This window comes from Varanus komodoensis, unplaced genomic scaffold (assembly GCF_004798865.1).
Source record: "Varanus komodoensis strain SLA01 unplaced genomic scaffold, ASM479886v1 scaffold38, whole genome shotgun sequence".
Classification (NCBI taxonomy): Eukaryota; Metazoa; Chordata; class Lepidosauria; order Squamata; family Varanidae; genus Varanus; species Varanus komodoensis.
Window position 1 is genome coordinate 4686275 of NW_025335909.1, and position 21546 is coordinate 4707820.

Below are 21546 nucleotides of genomic sequence, written 5' to 3' on the forward strand. Positions count from 1 at the left end.
CTCTTTCATCTATAAGGCGATTTAGCTCTTAAATTATTTTCACATTTTGCATATGGAAAACATTTTATGCTTTTCTTTTAGCCCATGGTTTTATGAATTGTAATGAACTGCCCAGAAAGCTTCAACTGTTATGCGGTAGAAATGTCCTGGTTCACATCTCAGGTCATTGATAGAACCCACAAGGAAACCTGTTAACCTCAGTATAATTCACCAAAACAGTGATACATTTATGCTAAATGTATTGCAGATTTATATTTGGAAGGTTTGGTTTTTCCAGTACGATCCTTCTCAGGGCAATGTAGAAGAAAGTAGATTACTTAATCTAAATACATTTTAAAGAGGACTTAAAAGGGATGGGAAAAACAAAGGAAATGTTTAACGCAGTAATCTCATAACCACTGTTTTGAGAGTAAGTGCCATTGAACTCAATTTGACTTAATTTTGAGTAAATATGGGACTGCTTTGTCAAATTCTTAACATGCATACACCAAAATGGCCTAGGGGAAGAGAATCGGGTTTTGTCCTGCTCCTGAAAGAAGACAAGAACATTTCCAGACAAATGTTGAAGCTCTCCGCAGGCCCCACGCTTGATACCATTGGCATGCCTTCCTGGACCATTCCGCTAAGGGGTCCAATTCCTAATCACACCTGTTGTGCATGCAGTACTTTGGAAGGGGCAAAGTTCTTCCCACACATTCAGTCAGCAATCCTTCTGGAGCTCAGTTCAGTATTATTAAACCAGGGCTTGTCTTCTGCAAATGTCTGCTCTGGAATCGCAGACTCTGGACGCATCCATCATCCAGAGAGTCCCAGGCCACTGTGGGGGCTGCACCCCTGTCTCCCAGGGCAAACATCACAGCAAGGGGGAGAGCAATTTATACAACCAGAGAAGGGGGCAGCCAGGGAAGGAGGCAGCTGCAGGGAGCTTGTCTTGTCCTTTCCATTTAGGAACTAAGAACTAGCACTGAAGGGTTTCCCCACCTCTTCCCCCTCAACCGGATGCGGGCCAGTTGGAAAGGGTTCAGAGGAGGGGAACAAGAACAGCTGGGGGACGGGAAACAAAGCCCTGTGATGGGAAATTGAAAGAGCTGGGCATGTCTAGCCTCAAGAAGGCTGAGGGAGGAGAGAAGATAGCCCTCTCCAAGTACTGGAAAGGTTGTCACAGAGAGGAAGGGCGGGATCTCTTCTTGATCATCCCAGGGTGCAGGACACGGACTAATGGGCTCAGGTTCCAGGAAGCCAGATTCCAGCTGGACAGTGGGAAGAAGAGCGGTATGGCAGTGGAGCCATGACCTGGGGAGGCGGTGGGCTCTCCCACCCCGGAGGCATTCAAGACGCAGCGGACGGCCATCTGAGAGGGACGGTCTGACTGGGAGTCCTGCTGAGCAGGGCGATGGCCCTGATGGCCTTCTCGGCCCTTTCCCGCACAACTCTGCCATGATGTGCCTTCCAAGCCCGAGCTTAGTAATCTTTGCAAGCTGCTCCAGGAACCTGGTTCGGGTGCAGCAAAAGTGCGGGCGTGCTGGCAGTGTGCCCAGGGTGCAGGCTGCCCGGTGCCATGAGTGGCTATCGACAAACCCACCCAGGCTGCCGCTCCCTCGGCTTCTCCAAGCTCGTCGGGCGCCGGCTCAGTCAGCTGCTGCCCGCATGGCTCCGCAGAGCAGAAATAAAACCACAGGCACAAAGAGCAGTGGGGAGGGTGGTTGTCAGGCATCCCACTGAGTAGGAAGCTTGAGGCACCTCGGGGACAGCCTCCCTTCCCTCCCCGGGGGACTGGGGGCACCACTCAGCCTCAGTGGCGAGGAGGGACACACACCAGCGGGAGAGTGTCTGGAGCGGGGGGTGCAGCACGGCTGGAAAGAGAGCGCTGCTCCCCAAAAGGCCACTTCCTCGCCGCTGTCCCCACACCTCCCTGTCGAAAGCAAAGCACACTGAATCCTTCCACATTCCAGCAGTGCCCAGATTTTGTCTGCAAGTACAAAAGCAAAATGGTGCAGGAGTTAACTGGAACACAGGACAACAGATGCTTAACTCTAGGCAATGTTGAACCTTGCTGCACAGAGAGTGGTGTCGGATTGCATTAAATCTGCCGAAGCCATCACCCCACTGTGAGTTTTTGGGAGACCATCAGGCTTGTGCCCACTGAAAGAGTATTTTATTTTATTTTATTGCTGTTGTATTTATTTCAAACCTTGGGGATTAGCCTGGCTTCCTTTCTGCAAAGATGCAACTGATCTATCAGGTAATCTTTCTAAAAGTAATTGTTCGTGCTATTTTTGCATTTCTTTTGCTTGCATTGCTTTCCTCCCCTGCAGTGTATTTCTGAGTGCAAGCCAGTTAAAGCCATTTGGTCACTTGTCTTCCTATTAAATTGGAGCACCACACGCTGAAAGAGGGAGGTGGTCACTCTTCTGATGAATTGCAGTATTTCATAGGTGCCAAACGGTTATTTAAAATGCACAACTTGGTGTGTGTGTGGGGCAGGGGGAGGGGGGAGACCTGGATTTCATCCCTTATGCACGTCCACCTACACTTGCACTCATTTTGGGAAATAGGTACATTTGTTTTTAAGGATTTTGCTTTTGCGATCATGATTTGGAAGTTAGCTTTGGGCTGTGTTCAAAAATATTCTCAATATGGAGCAGCAAGTATTTCTGTATCATGTTAGATGCCTGTAGATTTTGTGCTTCATCCCAGTCCTGATAGAATCTACACTCTAAAGTGGCAAAGAAAGAAAAGGAAGAAGAAACGACAGCTCTGAATTTTGGGTGCCCTTGCATCTTTTAATCTTGTCGATGCTTAATAAACTTACTGGTGTTGTGACACCTACTTTCATTTTGGGTGCAGAATTTTATTTTTAAAGTAAACCTTCTTATTTTCATGCATTCATCTCTGTTTATAAAAATAGAGTTTGGGAAGCAGGCTTCAAGCTTGTGCTTCTAGTGTGTGTTTGCAGGCAAAGTTGCATTAGCTGGTAGTCTTGCAGGCTTGAAGACTATATGTGTGCTCATCTGTTTATTTCTATGCATGCCAGCCTGGGAAGGTTTAAGCAGTAACCTAAAGGGGTTTGTCTTGTATATGGCTTGTAGAGGCTGATTCTTAAATGGGCTTTGTCTTGGTCAACCTCAGCTAGAGAAGGAAAAAGATCGATTTTGGGTAGGTTGAATAAACCATCCCCAGTGCAGTGCTTCTCAAATGTATTGGACTCCAACTCTTATCAGCCCCAGCTGACTTGGTTGGGGATGCTGGAATTTTAGTCTGAAACCTCTGGAGGGCACAAGGTTGGGTAAGGCAGGATGAAACAAGGCAAGCCTTGTCTGACTCAATGACAGTGTGTGAATGCATGGCGGGATCATTCACGGCTCAGAAATACAATGGGCCACCGTCACTTATGTGTCATTCTGGGACAGGTGGGCCCAAGATCACCTTCTAGCGAAATAAAAAGCTGTTCGGATGTGATTTCCACAGCCAGCAGCACACAGAGCAGCTTGTACCAAATCTGTGTGTGGTCCGAATGGCCCACATCCCGTTTCTTCTGAGCCCCGTGTCAATCGCAGGCGGGCTTTTTTCAAACAGCTCCACCCGCATTGTCCCTGGTAGTCTCAGTGCCTGGACCTGGGGGGTGAGGAGCCCCTCAAGACTGTTTTGGGAGGGGGGCACTTGGCCCTCTAGCAGGACTCCAGATGTAACTTGGAGGCAGTAGTGGATGACAAAGAGCTGCCACAATCTTCCTTCCTTCCCTCCTTCCTTCTCTCCTTCCCTCCTTCCTTCAACATTTTAAAATTGCCCTTCATTAAAGATCCCAGAATGTTGTGGAAATATAATTAAAATAAAAATCCATCAAATCTTGCCCCTCTTGACTGGGAATACCAGCATGGTGTACAAATGTAATTAAAATAGAAATCCATCAACATAATTGAATGCCAGAGGCAAACATGTGCAGTAAAATGGGCAGAATCGTTCCATGTAAAGTGTCTGGGGTAATACCAGAGAAATGTGAGCTGAAACTGAAGCACTTGCAGTGCGGCCTCCACTTCACCTCCATGGGATTGTGCAGGTGGGTGACAAGACCAAGACGTCTCCCCCTGCAGTTGTCACATCAGGTATCCAAGGTGTTGGAGGAAAGCCTCTCCTGACAACAGGCATACGAAGCTCCTCTGGTTCATTCTGCTGGAAATGCCTTTTCAGGAGACAGATGGCCTCACTCTGGTTCCTTGGCTCCACGAGGTTGGACTTCTGCAAGGGGTTATCTCTGGGACTGCCCTTGTGGGAAGCTCCACGTGGAAGCTTCAGAAATGCAGGGTGCAGCTGCTGGAAGGTTGGCAGGGCTGCCTAGGGGAGCTCATATTATATCAGTGTCATAGGAACAGCATGGGTTGCCTATTGGTGCTCCAGCCAAACAGAACACACAGTTGCCCCCTCTGAAGCCCTGCATGGCTTGGAAGCCAAGGACCTTCCCCTATCCTTCCTGCTTCCTTTCAACCTGCTTATGCACTAAGGGCACTACCCTGAGTGTGTTTAAACAAGACACACGTGGACACACGGTCTTCAGAGCTCAGCATTCCCCAGCTAGTATGGCTACCTGGAAAATACCGGGACTCGTAGGACATTTTTCTGTCTAAACATGCAAGGAATTGTGCCCTGTGACGATCCAGTATGGCCCTACACCACATTCCAAGTGCAGGCACGGGGCATTGAGCATCCAGAATAGACAAACATTTCTAGGGTGGTGTCCTGACTTTGGAATGATTTCCCAACAAAGGGACATACAACTGGTATCCAATTGGTTCCTGGACTAGATACTTTTATGTGGCCAAGCCTTGATTGCATGGTTTTAGCTGGATGATTTTCTTTATCACCATCTCTTGCTCTCGCTGCTTATGATCTTTAATGTATGTTGTGGTTTTGGTATTGTATCAATGGGTGAAATGTTATGGGCGCCACACTGCAGTCCAACTTTCTGGATGAAAAGATGATATGGAAGTTTTCTAGAAGGCAAACCAACAAACGCTCACCGAACTACACTTCCCACAATACAGTGCGTACATCCAAGGCACACCCCTCGGATCAACTGGGGGAATGTAATACCGTGTGGTGTCATGTTTTCTTTTTCCTTTAGGAGAATGAACTGAAGGATGTTGTGCGTGAAAAGAATCGTCTGAGCCTCCAATATGCCAGCACATCCCACAAGGCACTGCAGTATGACCAGGTAATACCCGGAAGGCACCAAGGGTCCTTCTGAGAAGGATGGGCCAGAGGGTCCTGGCTACTTGGCCTGTGTCCAAGGGTGCATCAAATCCACAGGCTGGCTTCTGGCATTAATATTTCCAGGGCAGCTTTCGAAGGAAGGGGCCAAATGGCACAGCAAACAGCTTGGTGGCCCTGTCTCCCCCATCCCTGCTTCCCCAAAGGCCCCCCAGACCCTTGTGCTGAAGCCCCCAGAGAAGCAGCTCTTTCCACGCATGCTTCAGGGTGGGAGAGGCCCCTTTCCCAAATCGCCAGCCGTTCGGTGTTTTCCTGGATTCAGTGCAATGCCCTCCCTCTCCAAAAGGTTGAAGCGTCTCCTGTAGAACGCAGTTCCTTGCAGGAGAAGCTTTCAGCAGCCACTTGTCAGGGTTCCAGCCCTGCTGCCTTTGCCTTTCTCACCCACACATAGATTGTGGCCTCAAGATTTTCTCCAAACTGTTGTTTGGCCCTCACACTGAACTGGGGGCAACTCCCCTGCTCTAGGGGGCATGTGCCACCAGCAAGGCCCTGGAACTGCAGCTGTGCTTCCGAGCAGAGTCACGGAAGCATCATCGTGGAGCAGGGGCAAAAGGGATCCCAGGGTCCCTTCTGGGTTCACCCCACAATACATCTGTTGTTCCCTCTTTTGCAAAGGAGAGGGCGTGTGCACATACCTTGGGTGTAACAGGCTGGTCTGCCTCCTGTTGTGTGGTTCATCTCAGAGCAAAGCATTAAAAAAGAGGCAGGACTCTCTCTCCCAGTCCCTCAAACTAGGTCAGCCGTCCCTTTCTGCCCCTGGGGGGCCTTCGGTGTTCTGATGCAATTTTCCGTTCATGTATGGCCCATATGCTCCTGAGACAGCAGCTTGCCGAAGCGATCATTAGATCCACTTGTGTAAGCACAAATAAATGGGATTGACAAGCTCCAGAAACATGTTGGCTGCGGGACGAAGAAAATAAGTTGCAGATGCGCTCCCAGTTCGAGAGCAAATTCAAAGGAAAGGGGAAATAATAAGGCTCTTATCCGTGGAAGTGCCAGCAAGTGAAGGCGTGTGCCGCATCCCAAGGTGCCAAATTAATTTAAAGAATCCAGATTCAGTATGAAAGGAAACCAAATCCAGAGCTCCGTCACTGCAGCAGCACGGGATGGCTGTTTTTCCCCCCTCCGTCCAAGTGGACCTGGACAAAGGCCTTCTAGCTAAAAGGCTTTATTGTGTTAAAGTCAACCAGTTGGGCTGGCCTTGCAGTGCAAAAGAAGAGTCTGTACCAGTCGGTCAGGAAGGAAACAAGTGAGGTTGGAATACTGGGAAAGGCAGGTTAACAATCAGAAATTATTCCAAGCTGGATGCCCCCCGTAACACTCTTTCCACACTTTCATAATGATCATTAATTGCATGGATCTTTGGTGGTCTGGTGAAAGGGTGCGTTGTCTTCTCGGGGCTTTTTCTCCTCTGCTGTGATCTGGGGCTGATTTAGTGCTCTCCCGGCTTTTCCCTCGTTGCTCTCTAGGTGAAAACAGACTATGATCAGCTTAGAAAAACCGTCGCCGCAGTGACCAAAGAGCGGGATTTGGCTGTGAAGGAGAAACACCAGCTCCGAGCCAAGCTGGAGAACTTAGAGCAAGTCCTAAAGGTACGTGATCAGGGCAGGGCAAAAGTGCGGGCAGAGAAGTTTGGACCCTGCAAGAGGCTGTAGAAATGCTTGTTGCTGTTAGCAAAATGCTCAGGAAATGAAGAGCAGGAGGTTTTGACACACACTGAAGGCCATGCTCCATTAGGGTGCCCTCCAGATGTGTTGGACTGCAACCCCCATCATCCCCAGCCAGCAGGGACTGGTGGAGGCCGTTGCTTTTGAGCACTTCTATAGACCACGAGGAAGGATCCAAAGATGCCCTGAGCCTCTTGTGCCTCAAAGGACGCTGCTAGCATTGCCCCGGAACTGCTCAGCACTCAAGAAAGCATGAGAGTATAACAGTGTGCCTCGATATGGCGGGTTTCTCCGTATGGCCCCCCTTTGGCCCAAGTGTGGCAGTGCCACAGAGGCGGAATCCCTGCAAGGTACGCCCCAAATCTCACACTCAGACTCTTCTGTTGGCTCAAGTCCTGGGAACTGCAAGCCCTCTGGTTCCAGGCCAGCTCTCTGCGGACTCCCCCCTGGGCTAGCCCCTCCCCCCATATTCCAAAAACTCGACCCACAGAGTGCTGCCTGCTTTGTCCTGCTGGCCCTCCATCTTCAAGACGTTTTCAAAGAAGGAAACAGCCAGCTGCTGCAGTGAGGAGAAATGGTTTCATGCAGCCTTTCCTCGCAAAGGGCCCGGTTCACTCAGCAGAAGAGCTTACCACCCAGAAAAGTTAATACAACATTTCAAAGGAAGCCACTTTCTCTCTCTTCCCGTTCCTTTCGGCCCGATGTGTGCCAGCAGCCTGTCTCTGCTCCCCCCGTCGGAGTTGCGGCACTGGGCGTACGGCTGCTGAGCAGGCGATGGTCCCCTTTGATCGCCGCATTCTAGCGTGGAATTAAATTTGAGTTGCTTTCCATGCCTTGTCCCAGTTCTCTTCCTGGGGGAAGAAAGGCAATGACATTAAAGAAGCCACTGGAATGGTAGCTCGTGTTGACAGTAAGATTTTTAAAGAGAAATATATGAATATAGAAACTTCTAAAAGGATGTCTGTTCCTGAGTAAGGATGCAAAATAAAATGAGCCTCGGGGAGCGCCCCCCGAACATTGCTCCTGGGGCATGCACATCCTGTGGTGTGATTGGAGGCAGAGTCGTGTGGACAGCCTCCCAAGGGACGTGCGGTCTCTCTCCACACGGCCCGTCACCAGCTCCCTGGGTGGCGTGAGCATCCCTGTCGAATGCTTCAAAAGCTTGAAGCAGAGCCACCTGGCTCGAGCAGAGGTGGACCTCTTCCAGCATTCTGCTTGCAGGATGGCCAGCCAAGGGCCAGTGGGAAGGCCAACAGCATGGCCAGAGAGCAGTGCACATTCCCGCTCCTGTTCCCAACCAGCCTCCTGCATCCACGACTGGAGGGAAATGTCTTTTGAGCTGGAACTAGACCTGTCTTGAAAGGGGCTGGGCAGACCCCAAGGCCCAAGTCTCCCCAGTTCAAGACTGGGGACAGGCAAGAAGCGGTGCTCACTTTGATCCAGAGTCTCCAGGCATCCTCTTGAGACCCGTTTGCCCTTTGATTCCCAGGAGTGCTTACAGTTGCTATTTGCTTGGTGTGATTGGGGAAATGGAGTGCATCAAAAACAGTGGAACTGGGCTGCAAACTGAGTATTTTTCAAACATGTGCAACTCCCTCCTCCTCCAAAGCGTGGAATTGCACCTTTTTGAAAATGGTGTAATTTTGGACAGCTTTCCTCATAAATTTGCACCATTTTCAATGGTAAGCTTGAGAATGTGTGAACATGCTCAGAGAACATCTTCTTCTGCTTGTATCTGAGGCTGAGAATGGGGCAGGCACGGCTGTCTTGAAATACAAACCAAAATCTCATACACCCTCTTCAAAATCTGAAGATTGTAGTTACAGAAAAGCTACAGGACAGGATAGACCAGGAACTGGGGTGCAAATCCGATAAATGACGCCCAGCCTTTAGAGAAAGCTTCGAGCAGGATCACAAAATTCTGCTATGGAATGCCTGCATTTGTATGATTTGCTTCTGGAAAACTATGATCAGAAATAGCAGATCTGTGCGAAGGAGTTGTTGGACAGTTAAATTCCCTAAACTCCTCAGATGCCTGTGACATGCACTTGGCACCCCTCCAAGAGTCCCCCCCACTGAATGTTGCAGAGGAGCCTCATGGGATGCTTTTCTTCCCCACCCAACAGCATATGCGAGAGGCTGCTGAACGGCGGCAACAGCTGGAACTGGAGCATGAGCAAGCCTTGGCTGTCCTCAATGCAAAGCAGAAGGAAATTGAACTCCTGCAGAAGGTGAGTGGAGGGGAACGGGCAGGAGGAGAGTAAGTGGTGATGCCAAGCCCGATGGAACAGAGCAGAGAGCAAAGACCAGATCAGGTGCTTCAGATGTAGCAACACTGGTTCATAGTCTCTTCCTTAATTTGGACAGAAGCCAGTTCAAACGCAATGAAGATGTGCTGGGTCTAGAGAATGGGTCCATCCCCCCTGCAAAACTGCCTTCTAAGGTTGAGAAAATAAATTCTGACTCAGCTGAGGCGTCAGAACCTGCAGCTGGGATGCCAAGATCGGGGAACTGGAGAGAAGCCCAGCAGTAGGCAGGAGTCACTCAGGTTCAGACGCAGGAAGGAGGCAAGGCAAACCCGCTGAGGAGGAGGAGGGTGGCTCAGCCATCTCCAGGTCCAGCATCAGCTGGTGATGGCGGACCAGCCGAGTCATGCCAGGCACACCAAGTGACCGCCCCAAGGCTGCCAGACCAGCCCTAATGGCTCGTGTGGGTGATTGAGCTTGGCAGGGAGAAGGGTATTCAGTCCAGAACTGACTTCTTACCAGTAAAAGACTTTTGGTAAGAAAAAGGGCTAGAGCTGACAGCTACTGCCGTGCCTATACAAGTTTCTTTTGTTACTGACTTCTGCAAAATACTCGAACTTTAAAGGCAAATGTTTGCATTAATTGAATAACGCCTCTAGGCAGGAGAATGTTATCTTGGCCTGCCTGGAAGGAAGCAGAGAATTACAGACTCAACAGCATGCTTATCACTAGACTCAGTTCCTGACATGATGGCAGGCAGTTTCCGCAGTGTTATGAGAACCACGGTCCTTACCAGTTATTGCTACCATCATGGGATCTTGTCCATGAGCTCTAGCATCCTGCTAAATGGTGTTCCATTTCTGAAAGCAGAGCTTTTCAAAAAACTGTGCCTGCAAGCATACTGGCGATGCATAGCTCTGTATTACATGTCCACACCATCAACGAAAGTGGACACAGATCCATGGGAAAGATTTTTTTTCCTCTGGCTGTGCAGCCAAACATAGTAATGCCCCAGCCTCTCGCAAGGTGGTCCAGTTTATAATCCAACCATCTCATCCTGAGCCCCACATACGCCACTCTTTTGCTTGTAGGCCCAAGTCCAAATAAAAGGAACCCCACAGAAAGCACGTGTAGAATTCCCGGCTATGGCCACCACCGTTTTATGAGTTTCCAAAGCCTTTTCCCCACAAACAAAACTAATAACCAGTGGTTTCACCTTAACCTTCTGATCACATAATCAAGAGCTAATGGATCTCACAATCTAGGAAAATAGCTCCTCATTCAGGCTTGTCCTACACAGCCTCCCAGTCTTTGGGAGAGGAATATAATATTGTCTTTCGAGGCTCTGTGCTGATAAGAAGATCCAATAAGATTACAAAGTTTGCAGTGTGCCTAGGTATACAGTGTGTAGCTTTCTGTGTCTTTGTCATGGGCTTGCATTCTGGAAAGATATCTATTATTAAGCTTTCAATATAGATAAGACAAAGGTTTCTTATTACCTGTCAAAGTATTGTTTGCACTCCGGAGACTGATTTCATTTGTTGTATGTTTTATTATTATTATCAGATGCTAGCAGAAAAGACTTAGTAGTCTAATACAACCCACCCCTGCAAACATTTCACACACACATACACACACTTGGCTGCACAAAAGAATGCTTTTCACAACCCCCATTTCAGAGGTTCACAAAGAAGGACCAGTTACTTTAGAAAGTTAAGGAATTGTTCTGGAGGTGTGTAAAGGTGGTCAGATGTTGATGAGCTTCAACCAGGTGCAAACATCTGGCCTATTTGCCCCTTTCTGGGCAACTGGGCAACCATACTCCCCTGTCCCCAGGTGCATCGCCTGGGGAAGCAGCAAATCCCAGTGCTATTTGGGTAACAGACCAAATATGATCTTCCGAGTCCCCCAGGGGCTCTCCCAAAGCCACCTGTCCTCCACTTGCTCCTCTTTGCCCACCCTCTTCTGGGTCTTCCACTTCTTTGTCCACCTGCTTGCCTACCTCCCCCCCCCACCCCCATTGCACCTCCTGTGAAAGCTGTCCCAGATTTTGATCTCAACTGCGACCTCAGTCCTGCTGAGAGACGGATGTTCTGCTCTCCAGCTGACCCAGAGCTGAAAAGAACAAGCATGAAACGAACTTTGATGAGCAACATAGAAGTGGGTTGATCTCAGCTGCCCCACAGCAGCTCTAGCCCCTCCCTCCATTACAAGGCATTCTGGATTATGCCCCTCAGATCTGGGGGGCAGAACCTCTTATCATGGGAAAGTATGACAAAGAACCAGAATGTGTTCAGAGCCACGCAACCAACCGCGCTGCTTGAAAAGATCTATCGGACTGGATGTGTTTAAAAGTCATAGGAATGTGGTAGGATTTTCTTCCTCTGCTTTTCCATCTCTTTTCAGGCTCAGGTTGAAGCTAAGAAAGAACATGAAGGTGCCGTCCAGCTGCTAGAGGTAAGCAAGGTCTTTCTCAGCATTTGGCGATCGTGTAAGCAGGGCTGCTGCGAGCTGTAGGCCCCTGAACTGGTAGACGAAGCAGCTGGCCACGTAATGAGTGAGCGCAGTTTGTTTGTTCTCTCTCCCTCGCTCTGTCTTCTTTTTCTTTTAACTGATCAGGATAAGAGTTCAGAGCATGCTGGGTTTGTCTCTTCAGATCGTGCTGGTGCGTTACTTCAGCAAGGAATTTATCTTAAAATAATTAGCTGTTCCTTCCAATAATTAGCGGTAGGTTCCCTTTTGCAAATTAGAACTCTCGCTTTCCTCTTTTCATCATAGCCCAGAACATGGGACTGGCATGGGGGAAAGAGGTGAAGGGCACGGATGGAATGAGCTTGAAAAGAGGGGAGCTCAAGAGAGAAATGAAATGACCCACCGCTTAGTGAGAGAGCTCATGCTTTGCACACCAAAATTTAGGTTTCGGCTGTTGGAATCTTCAGCTAAAAGAAGCTCAGGGGTAGCAGAGGCAGGGAAAGGCCATCTGTCAGGCATCCTGGGTTCCTGCTGACAAATCAGGGAGACACCGGGATTTCACTGATGCAGGTTTCCCTGTTTCTCAGATGCAAAAAGGCAGAGGGATGCGAAAGCATCCACATTAGCATGCATGTCCGTAACCGCGGTGTGCAACAGCGGGAGAGAGAACAGCAGCCTAGAAACTTATAATGATTTCTGCCAAAGGATGTCAGAACAGCTCAGAAACGGCCCTTCTGAGGGGAGGGAAGAAGAAAGGGTCCCTGCCTTTGAAAAAATGCGTTATTGGGAGCTTCATAAAGGAGGTCATTGCATCAAACAGAATATTGAGGGCCAAATCCAATAATCCTTCTGACTCAGTCAAAACCCATCAGCTGCCCTGGATGTACAGCCACTGACGCAAGCCATTGCAATCTATATGTCTCCCCTGGCTTCATTAACAGCTTCTCTTGGCATTTATGATCTTTGTTACTGAACATTTTTGGGGAATTAATGGCTGGGTGCATTTTATCAACTCTGGAATTGCTCCTCCTTGCTGGTGGTTAGCTGAACCGGTCATCAATGCACAAGAAAGGCCTGTTCGGTCTGTCCAGAGCAGTGGGGAGAGGCATTCCTCCTGCTTAAACAAAAAATAAATCTCTTTCAGTTCTGGCCTATGCAGTATGCTTATCATGCCCTTGCTCAGCTTGAAGACACCAACACAGCCCTCCAACTTTTTTTTAATCAGAAATGTTGCCTCGAGAACAACAGTTGCTCTCTTGGCATTAAGAAAGGGACCTATGCGTTAACACACCCTCCTAAATCATGCTTGTGCTTTAATATGTTGATGTTTTACAGTTATTATTTTTAATATTAAGGCTCCTTGCAAGAAGGGAAAAAGGTGGGAGAGACATGCAAAGGCATCACAATATTAAACGCTATGGAATTGAGTTTATTGTTGCGGTTTCCTTGCTTTTAAACGGTTGCGCATCCCCTGGAGGGCCTTTGAGCCACTCAGGTGGCCCATGAGTAACCATGGCGGTGTGCACTGCTGCATCTTGTCCCTGAAGTGGGCCTAACCCCTGGACCCTGGACCCTTCCAAGCTAGCCGCTCACATTCTAGCAAGTCACCGAGACAGATCCAGGGATAGCGATGCGTGTGAATAGGAGACAGAAATGAGGGTCGCTCCTGGTTTGCCAGTGCCCTAGCACTGGCCTCTGTGGGGCTGTGAGGGAGTAAGTTTGACATTCTGTGGGATCTGCCCGTCCCCCCATGTCCACGCACATTAAATCTGGGAGCCTGGAGATCAACAGACCTTGGCCTTAACAAGCATGCCTAGCAATAAATGCAGGCGGAGAGATACCTTTTGTTTCCTCCTGCACCTTGCGCCACAAGCATAAACCCACCCAAGATGCTTTGCACACCGCAGGACAGGCTGCAAAGCGAATACCACAAGGAACAGAGGAGTGATGGGGTGGGTGGCAAGGTGGAGATCGGAGGAATGGAAATCCGAAATTCAGGTACACAAAGAGAACCCTGCCGAGGTGCACATGCTGCACTTCAGACTGGGGGAGGAAAGGGACGTCGAGCGCCCGCCTTGCTGGCGCTTTGCCCCACATGGGAAGAGCAAACCTTGCTGACCCTGCTCGCTGGCCCAGGGATTCCAGTTTCTCCTCCTACCTTTAAAAGTGTTTACGCCTTCGCGGGAAAGCCTTATCTGTACAATTTCATTTGTGCCACCAAATATATTAAAATTGCTTAAAAATAATAAAAAATCACCTCTCATGAGATAACAACCTCCTAGCACAGGCTGGAGGAAATTAGTCTGGCCAATGTGGAAGGGGCTAGAAGCAGGAGAGGAGACGAGTCAGCTTCCTGAAATTCGCATTTAGCTCGAATGTTCTGCTGTCCTCACCTTCGTGATTCGCTTATTGCTCTTGCATTGCCTTTGAGCCTATTAATTTTTCCGCTGTATGTGTTTGCTTAATTGGCCTGTTGAGATCACAAAGCAGTTGCACTATTGATTTTTTTTAATGTCTGCCAATGTGGTTGCTAGTAATGCATGGATTTTTTTCTCCTTTTTCTTTTTAGAGTGTGTTAAGCGTATCTGTAGGCATATCTACGGTACTCCCGTAAAACCAGTTTCAAACTTGCGTTCAGGCCTTATTCCTTCTAATCAAGGAATTTGGGTCATTGCTATTCTGTGTAGCAAGGGTGGCTATGTGTCCTCTTTTACAGAGGATGCTCCTCTGTTTGAAGGGCTGTCCTGACAGTTCTGGTTGAAAGATAATGGTCTACAAGAGCTGGGCTCCATTGCTCATTAGCATATGTAAAGCAGGCTGAGTGGGCACCCCCTGAGCCTAGCTTTCTACAGTGTAGTGCATGGGGTGGGGAGGGATTGTGCCCTCCTGTTGTTTTGGTCTATAAATCCCATTGCCCCTCAACTTTGCTTATGCTGTCTCAGACTGATGGGAGTTGTAGACCAGTTCAACTGAAACGGCACACATTACCCATGCCTCTAATAGATGCACCACCTTTTTATTGAAATAGCAATATTTGTTTCTAAATTTGCAGCTATGCGGAGAGATCAGCACAGGCCACTTAATGCAAATGGTCTCCTCTTTTCTTCTTGTCCCTCAGTGGCCACCATACAAGCGGTTGGCTGTGAAAGTGGAAGGACTTTTTGTGGCAATTCAGTGTTGCAGCGCAGAAGGTTTTGTGATAAACGCAGCAGAAGTCCATCCGCTTCCCCAGCTCCGGCATTAAAACAAGCTTTTCCCATGGCACCAAGCATCATGAAGCTGCTTTGACAGTAGGCCATGGAGACCACCAAGTTCCTCCAAAATGTATGGAGGAGGGAGGCAGCCACCTCCCCCCCAACAGTGCCTCAGTAAGGATGACACGGTGTCACGGCAGAGTGCTGTTCCATCAGTGGCCTCCTGGGGAGACTTAGTGGCCCAGCTGATCACCCATTTCAGCAGCTCTGTGCCCCTTGAAGGGTTGGAGAAACTATTTCAAGCACGAATTGGGCCAAAGGAAGCAGGGGAAATACTGCTGCTCCTGCCATGTTTACCATCCCATCCCCCAAACACGGCCATATTCTCCTGTCCTTCTCATCTCCATCCCTTGAGATGCCTCAGTTTTGCTTGGAAAGCTCCTAAGGGCATCCCTGAGATCAACGCCACTTCTGCAGAGGTTCTGGGGTCATCCAAAGAAGGCTCCGCAGCACTTGTACTAAACTTCAGTTCCTGGGATCCTTTGCAGCGGGCCACGATACTCAAACTGGATCCAAAATAGCTTTATGCATGTATCTTAGATATGCTCATCATATGTACCTGTTTGAAATGTGCAAAAGAGAAAAGTGTTTTCTAATCTGTTGTTGTTTGGTGCTTTTTTGGTTTTGTTTTTTTACAAATCTTTGTTTTATTCCATATCTTTCCCCCCGCTGTGTCTTCGTGTTTGTGTATTGCTTTGCTCTTCATCCAGACCACTTTGGACAGCATGCAGGTATTTCAGACGGGGGTGGGGGATACTTCCCTATCCTTCGCCCCAACCCACACCAGTTGCTACTGCTCAATGAATGTGTCCTACCTTTGCATGGTGAATCATGACGATAAACGCATGCTTAGGGACCGATACAAATGCCACTGGGAAGGGATGGGAAATGGAAGCCAGTGGCTCATCCTTCGGGATGTGGACATTGGCAGAAAGTGTGTTCTGTGCTCAGCAATCTCTCAAGGCACACACTCTGAGGCAGGGACCAAACTCCCCAGCATGCCCCATAGAGGTTGCTCAGACTTCCTTGCGGCCCTGGCTGTTCTTCTCTCCCTCCGTCCAAGCGGACCAGGACAAGGCTTTCTAAGTAAACTTCATCATATTCAAGCCAACCAGCTAGGCTGGCTTTGTAGTACAGAAGAAGAGTTTTGCAGAAGCCAGTCAAGAAAGAAACAAGCCAAGGCATTAGGGAAAGAAGTTTAAAGTGTACTGCTTAACGTGAAGCTGATTCCAAATGGAATTTCCCCCCCTTTCTTCCCAACTGGAAAGGACAAACTATACTGTAAGGGTGGGTCCTTCTGCTTAGGGTCAGTCACTTGGAGCTTCTCAACTGGTCCACCCACTGAGCGGGGCACCATCCTGGAATTGACGATGTAATTAATTCCATGGCTCCAGCACTTAGTTCACTGAACTTTCCCCACCGAATTTGCAGCTGATCGATTCTCAGCAACTGCCTGCATAGGCAGACCCCAAAGACTCCTTTATAGGAGAGATAGATTCATTCCCGGCATGTGCACAACCAGGTTGCAAGTGGATTTCATCTTAATTCAGACTACCTGGCTGGATTATGAACAGGAAAACAAGGGTCTTCCCTACCTGACACTTACAACCCCGTGTTTTCCCAAGGCTGCTGCTTCCATTTTCTTCGTGCGGGATTTGACAGGCCTCAACATGAAGATTTTTTCTAGCACCGAGAGCTGTAGACCGTTTTTCTGTTTGAACTTGCATAGCATCGCACCTATTAAATGCTTTCATTTCCTCTGCAAGTATTTGTGGGGTATTGAGGCAGAAGATTAACCCTGTTCCCCCTTTTTAGTTTTGTTTACTAACTTGGTTACAAGCCAAATTAGATCATTCTCTGTCCCCTCAGAACATTTTCTGATGCGAGCTGAAAATTTCCCTTTACAAATTACCCCATATAAATGAGCTTATTTTTATCATACATTGTTTAAAAGCATATATTTTAAATGTGTAAGTGTAAATATTCATGAAAGTAAAAATTCACAAATAAATAAATGGGGAAACCCTATTGCTCCAAAATTAGAGTATTCTAGAAGAAGGAAGTTAAATATCCAAGCCATTTAAGCCCGTCTCATCCCTATGTCCTCAAACGACATTGCCCATAGAATAGGTTGAGGGGCAATTTATGGAATATTCTGGAACCCACTTGGCAGTTTCTCCAAAGGCCAAAGATAACTGGAAGAAGATGCTACTAGCTCGGCTAGTCTGCAAAGCATGCTTGAAGATCTGAAGAAGTATCTCTCTTACAATGCAAAGCATTTTTTTTCTTTTTCCCTACGAATGTCTTTGCATGTGCAAAGGATATTAAATGGGGTGATAACTACCATGGTGACCCTCTGGATCCTCCGGCAAACAATTCCAGCCCTATTCCTCTTCCATTCTCACTCTGCATTATCGAGGTTCACATTCTCCCAGCCATGATGGAAAAGCATTCCTGAAGACTGATTTCCTCTGCACAGAGAGCCACCCAAAAGCTTGTCTTGCCATTTTGAATCTGGGAACAAAAAGCAGGACTAGAAGTCTTGGCATGATTAAAAGCTGCCCTGCTTGAACTTCATGCTGCTTTCCATTCCAGTTGGAAGTATTGAACAAGCTAATTTGACACTGTCTGGAAGTTATCCATGGTGCGTGTGCGTTTGCTTTGTAAATGAGCTGTTGAACAGTTTCAGGAATGCAGGCTCAGAATATATGCTAGGGCTGATCCACAGCACTGCTGTGCCATGGCAAGGAGGATGGCTGGACAAGGGGCGAGTGCACAGGCCACCGAGCAAAATAGCAGGCCAGAGTTTCATCCAGCCAACCAGTCCCCCAGAAAGCGTCTGCAAGCAACAGATAGCGAGGCATGGCGGCCCAGCAGCCAGAAATCAGAGATCTCCGTTCTTCCTGGGCACGGAGCATCCATTTTTAACTAGCATGGCCAATAAACTCCAACAGTCTTCATCTCTATAAAGACATGATGCAAATTCTACTATGGAAATAGCTGCACAGTTGCTTAACTGCTCCTCTGTTTGCCGCTTATACACTCAGCCTTGTATTTTGGGGATTCGGGTTTTCCAGGAGAAGTCCAGTAATCTGTATCATGCAGGGTCCCACTGCACCATCTTCACAATCATGGGGACTAGAACCTTTAAAAAAAAGAGGGATAGGGCTGAGTGTTTGAGGAAGATTACTTTTTTTACCGAGCAACACACCCTTCAGCTTCTCTGTGCCCCTGCTGAATCACATCATGCCCTCAACTCTGCATACATTCCTTCATGTGGCAGGACCACACAATCACATGAGGATGGATACTTCCAGTTTGCTCCTTGCGGTGTGGTCTTGGCACCCTTTATGTTCTTGGGGATGGGTTCCTGTAGACACATGTCATACGCAAACCAGGTAATAAGCTGGGGTCTGTCCGGCCCAGACATTGCTGTGTGAGCTGCGGTGGACTTTCCCAAGTTAGATTCGCGGTGCTGCGCCATGCAGATGTGCTTCTGGCCCAACCGAAACCAGAGGGGTGCAGCTGAGAGGAACGGCAGCTTCCATGTGGAGCTTATGTACACCAGCAGTGTGATTTTCATGATAGCCACAGCCCCTTTCCAGTCAAAAAGTTGCATCACAGTAGGTCAAAGAGTCACAGCAAATTTGCCCACCAGGCTCCCACCAGATATGCTGGGATGCAACCCCCAGAGCCTTCGCTGAATTCTGGCTGGCTCCCAGGGGGACTGCTTGGGAGCTAGGAACATTTCTGCTAGACCAGTAGGCAGAGACCACCAAATTTGCATCATCCATTTGATCTCATTAACCTTGGAATGAGTACCTGGATGGGACGGGGCGGGGCGGAGGGGTGGCATGCACCAGCCCTTTGGAATATGCTGCACACGGGCGTGCCTCCTTAGTCTTCCCTCCGCTGCATCTTCCTTCTGTTCTCCGTTTGCCCAGGCCAAGGTTCGCGAGCTAGAGGAGAAATGTCGTACACAGAGTGAGCAGTTCAACCTCCTCTCCAAGGAACTGGAACGGTTTCGGCAGCAAGCGGGGAAGATTGATCTCCTAAGCAGCAACTCATTGGCTTCCTCAGATATCCCTGTCTCCCCTAGCAAATCTCTGTCGCAGTTAATGAATGGAATTGCTACATCTTTAGGCAAAGGTAAGAAGGCTGCTTAGCGTCAGAACTTTTACAGAATTTTGAGAAACCGCTAGAAGGTCTGAGGTTTCATTCACTATTATTATGATTAAAGCATCCATGAGTTACGGTTCTGCTTGGGATGTGGGTAGAGGACACGCCGTGTGGTGTAGTTGGAGAAGGTGATGGACTGGGGACCTGGAGATCTAGTTCCCATTCAGCCATGGATGCACGGGGCGACTTTGGTCTACTCACGTACTCCCAGCCTCAATGACTTCGCAGGGCTCTTGCTGTGTGGATAAAACAGAGCTAAGATGTCCCCCTGGGTTCCTCATGAGAGAAGAAGAGGTGGCATATAAGCACAGTGTCATAACAATAATCTGTATGCGGCCTGCACACTCCAGAGGCAGGGAGATGGATGGGAAGGGGAATTAGGAAGTGAGTACATCAGAAAAGAACTAGATTAAAATTTCTCTCCCGAGTTTCCAGGAAATATGTTTATACAAGGGAGGGTTCAGGCCATCCTCTCCTAACCTAGGTCCTTCCCCAATCTAGCCCCTGCAGCTCTCGTAATCTCAGACCATTGCCTATGCTGGCTGGGGCTGATGGGAGTTGTAGACCATGCAGTTTGGGGCAGGTTAACTTTTCTGTCCCCAGCAAGCTGAAGAGGTGCACTTTCGACAGGAAACACAACTTAATTAGTCTGAAAGTGCAGGTTGGTTCTCAGATGATGATATTAACATGCGATTTACTTTAACCAGTGAACTTAGAATAGATTATTTCTTTGTGAATTGGTCCATAAATCAGCCCTTTGCAATCCCCACCTAAATAAGAAACCTTAATATGATCTTTTACATGCATTCCCAAAGTCTCCAGCCCTTTGATTTGCAAAACAAAGCAAAACAAAAAATAGAAGTAATGCTCCTCTGAAAAGTAATGTTTTCACAGCTGTTCAACTGCATGTCCATGACTAAACAATATATTGGAGAATGAGAGAGAACTCCACATGCGTGGGGGGAGCACAGTTGTCCCCAGGGGAAAGCATTTCAGTGCTCAGTTAGAGAGACTGGGATTAAAAACAATGGGAAGGGAAGGGAAGGGAAGGGAAGGGAAGGGAAGGGAAGGGAAGGGAAGCAGCCACTTAGCACTATTAATTTAGGGATAGCAGGGAAGCAGCAACATTTAAGTGGCTGCTATTCTAAACAGTTCCAGGGGCCCTTAGTTCTAAGTGAATGAGCGGATGAGTTTTGTAATGTCGCCACTTTCAGACTTCGGGTGTGATTTGGTGTCGTACACACGTGAGGAATGTTTCAGCATTTGCATACATCCCGAGGATGTAGAAACAAACACACAGAGACTTAAAAAGGCTATTCAGATTGGATTAGATTGTACAACTCAAACCCACTTGGAAAAACAAAATGATGTCAAACTGTAGCTCACTGAAGTCTCTTCTGGCAAAGAGATAACTAACTTCCCAGGGAAGCCAATCAGTAAGATTTGCTGCTCGTCCCCAGAAGAAGACAGCTATAACGTGCTCTGCCGGGCATTTGGAGTCATCCCGATGAAGCAGTCGCTGTGTGAGTCATCCGGTGCAAAGGGTCTTCATGTGCTGGCCGTTTATTTCTGCTCTGAGACCTTTAGATCAAGCGGACTGTCACACTGGGCTGGTTTCTCCTGGGGAGCATTTTCATCCTCCACAGGGCTTTTGCCAATCAGGATGAGGAGCGTCCAGGCCCAGAGCGGAGGCAGAGCCAGGCTCATGCAGTGGACCGTTCCAGACACTCTGTGGCACTAAGCTCAGGCTTGCCAGGGCAAGGGCTGGCCATCCCTCAGGCGAGAGGGGGCTGCCACCCCGCCAGCTCTTCCTGAACCCTCCAGCCACTCCCCCGCTTTGGAAGGCAGGTCTGTGTGTGCTGCACAGCCCTGCCCTGCCCCTTCCGAGGAGACAGGCAGGAGGCAAAGCGCCGTTGTCTCTGTTCAGGGGGTGGGACCCCCATCCTTCCGTGACAAGCTGCCCCTTTAACCTGCACCTGCAGCACTCAGTAAATACAGGACGAGGCCCTCGGGGCTTAGTGGCGATCAATATGCACTGCAGCCACCTGTCTCTGAGGGATGGCTGCTTGGACGAGTGGGGAGAGGAACGTGTTGTGTAATGTGTTCCCCCACTTGGCACTGTTGTGCCTCCGGGGGCTGCAAACACAGAAGCAAATTCCAGCAAGAGGAGCTTAATTGTATCTGCAGCAGCAGCAGCAGCAGCAGCTGTGGTGAAGCAGAAAGCTGAGAGGGGGACGGTGCTGGCACCCCCAGATCCCCAGGCCTCGCTGCCTTTCTCTCTCTCCCGTCCTCCCTATAATTAAAGTAGTATGTTCTCTGCTTTCAACATCTGCATCTGTGCCTGTGATTCAGGATAAAATCTGGCTCATACTCAGCTCACAAGCCCATTTCAAGCTCTGCACATCCCTGCTGCTCTGTGCTGCTTCCTCCATTTTGATCCCCCATCTGGGATGTGGCCTGAGA

At 48.6% G+C, this 21546-nt stretch overlaps 1 protein-coding gene across 1 annotated transcript in view; it reads left to right on the forward strand.

Moving 5' to 3' along the window:
• The first annotated feature begins 6753 nt into the window (after positions 1 to 6753).
• RIMBP2 (RIMS binding protein 2) overlaps positions 6754 to 21546 on the forward strand; it is a 50221-nt gene continuing 35428 nt past the window's right edge. Inside the window, exons 1-5 of the mRNA XM_044440707.1 lie at positions 6754 to 6857; positions 9059 to 9163; positions 11585 to 11635; positions 15615 to 15635; positions 18849 to 19053. Coding sequence (XP_044296642.1) covers positions 9062 to 9163; positions 11585 to 11635; positions 15615 to 15635; positions 18849 to 19053 — 379 coding nt within the window. The 5' untranslated portion in view covers positions 6754 to 6857; positions 9059 to 9061. The remainder of the gene's footprint in view (positions 6858 to 9058; positions 9164 to 11584; positions 11636 to 15614; positions 15636 to 18848; positions 19054 to 21546) is intronic.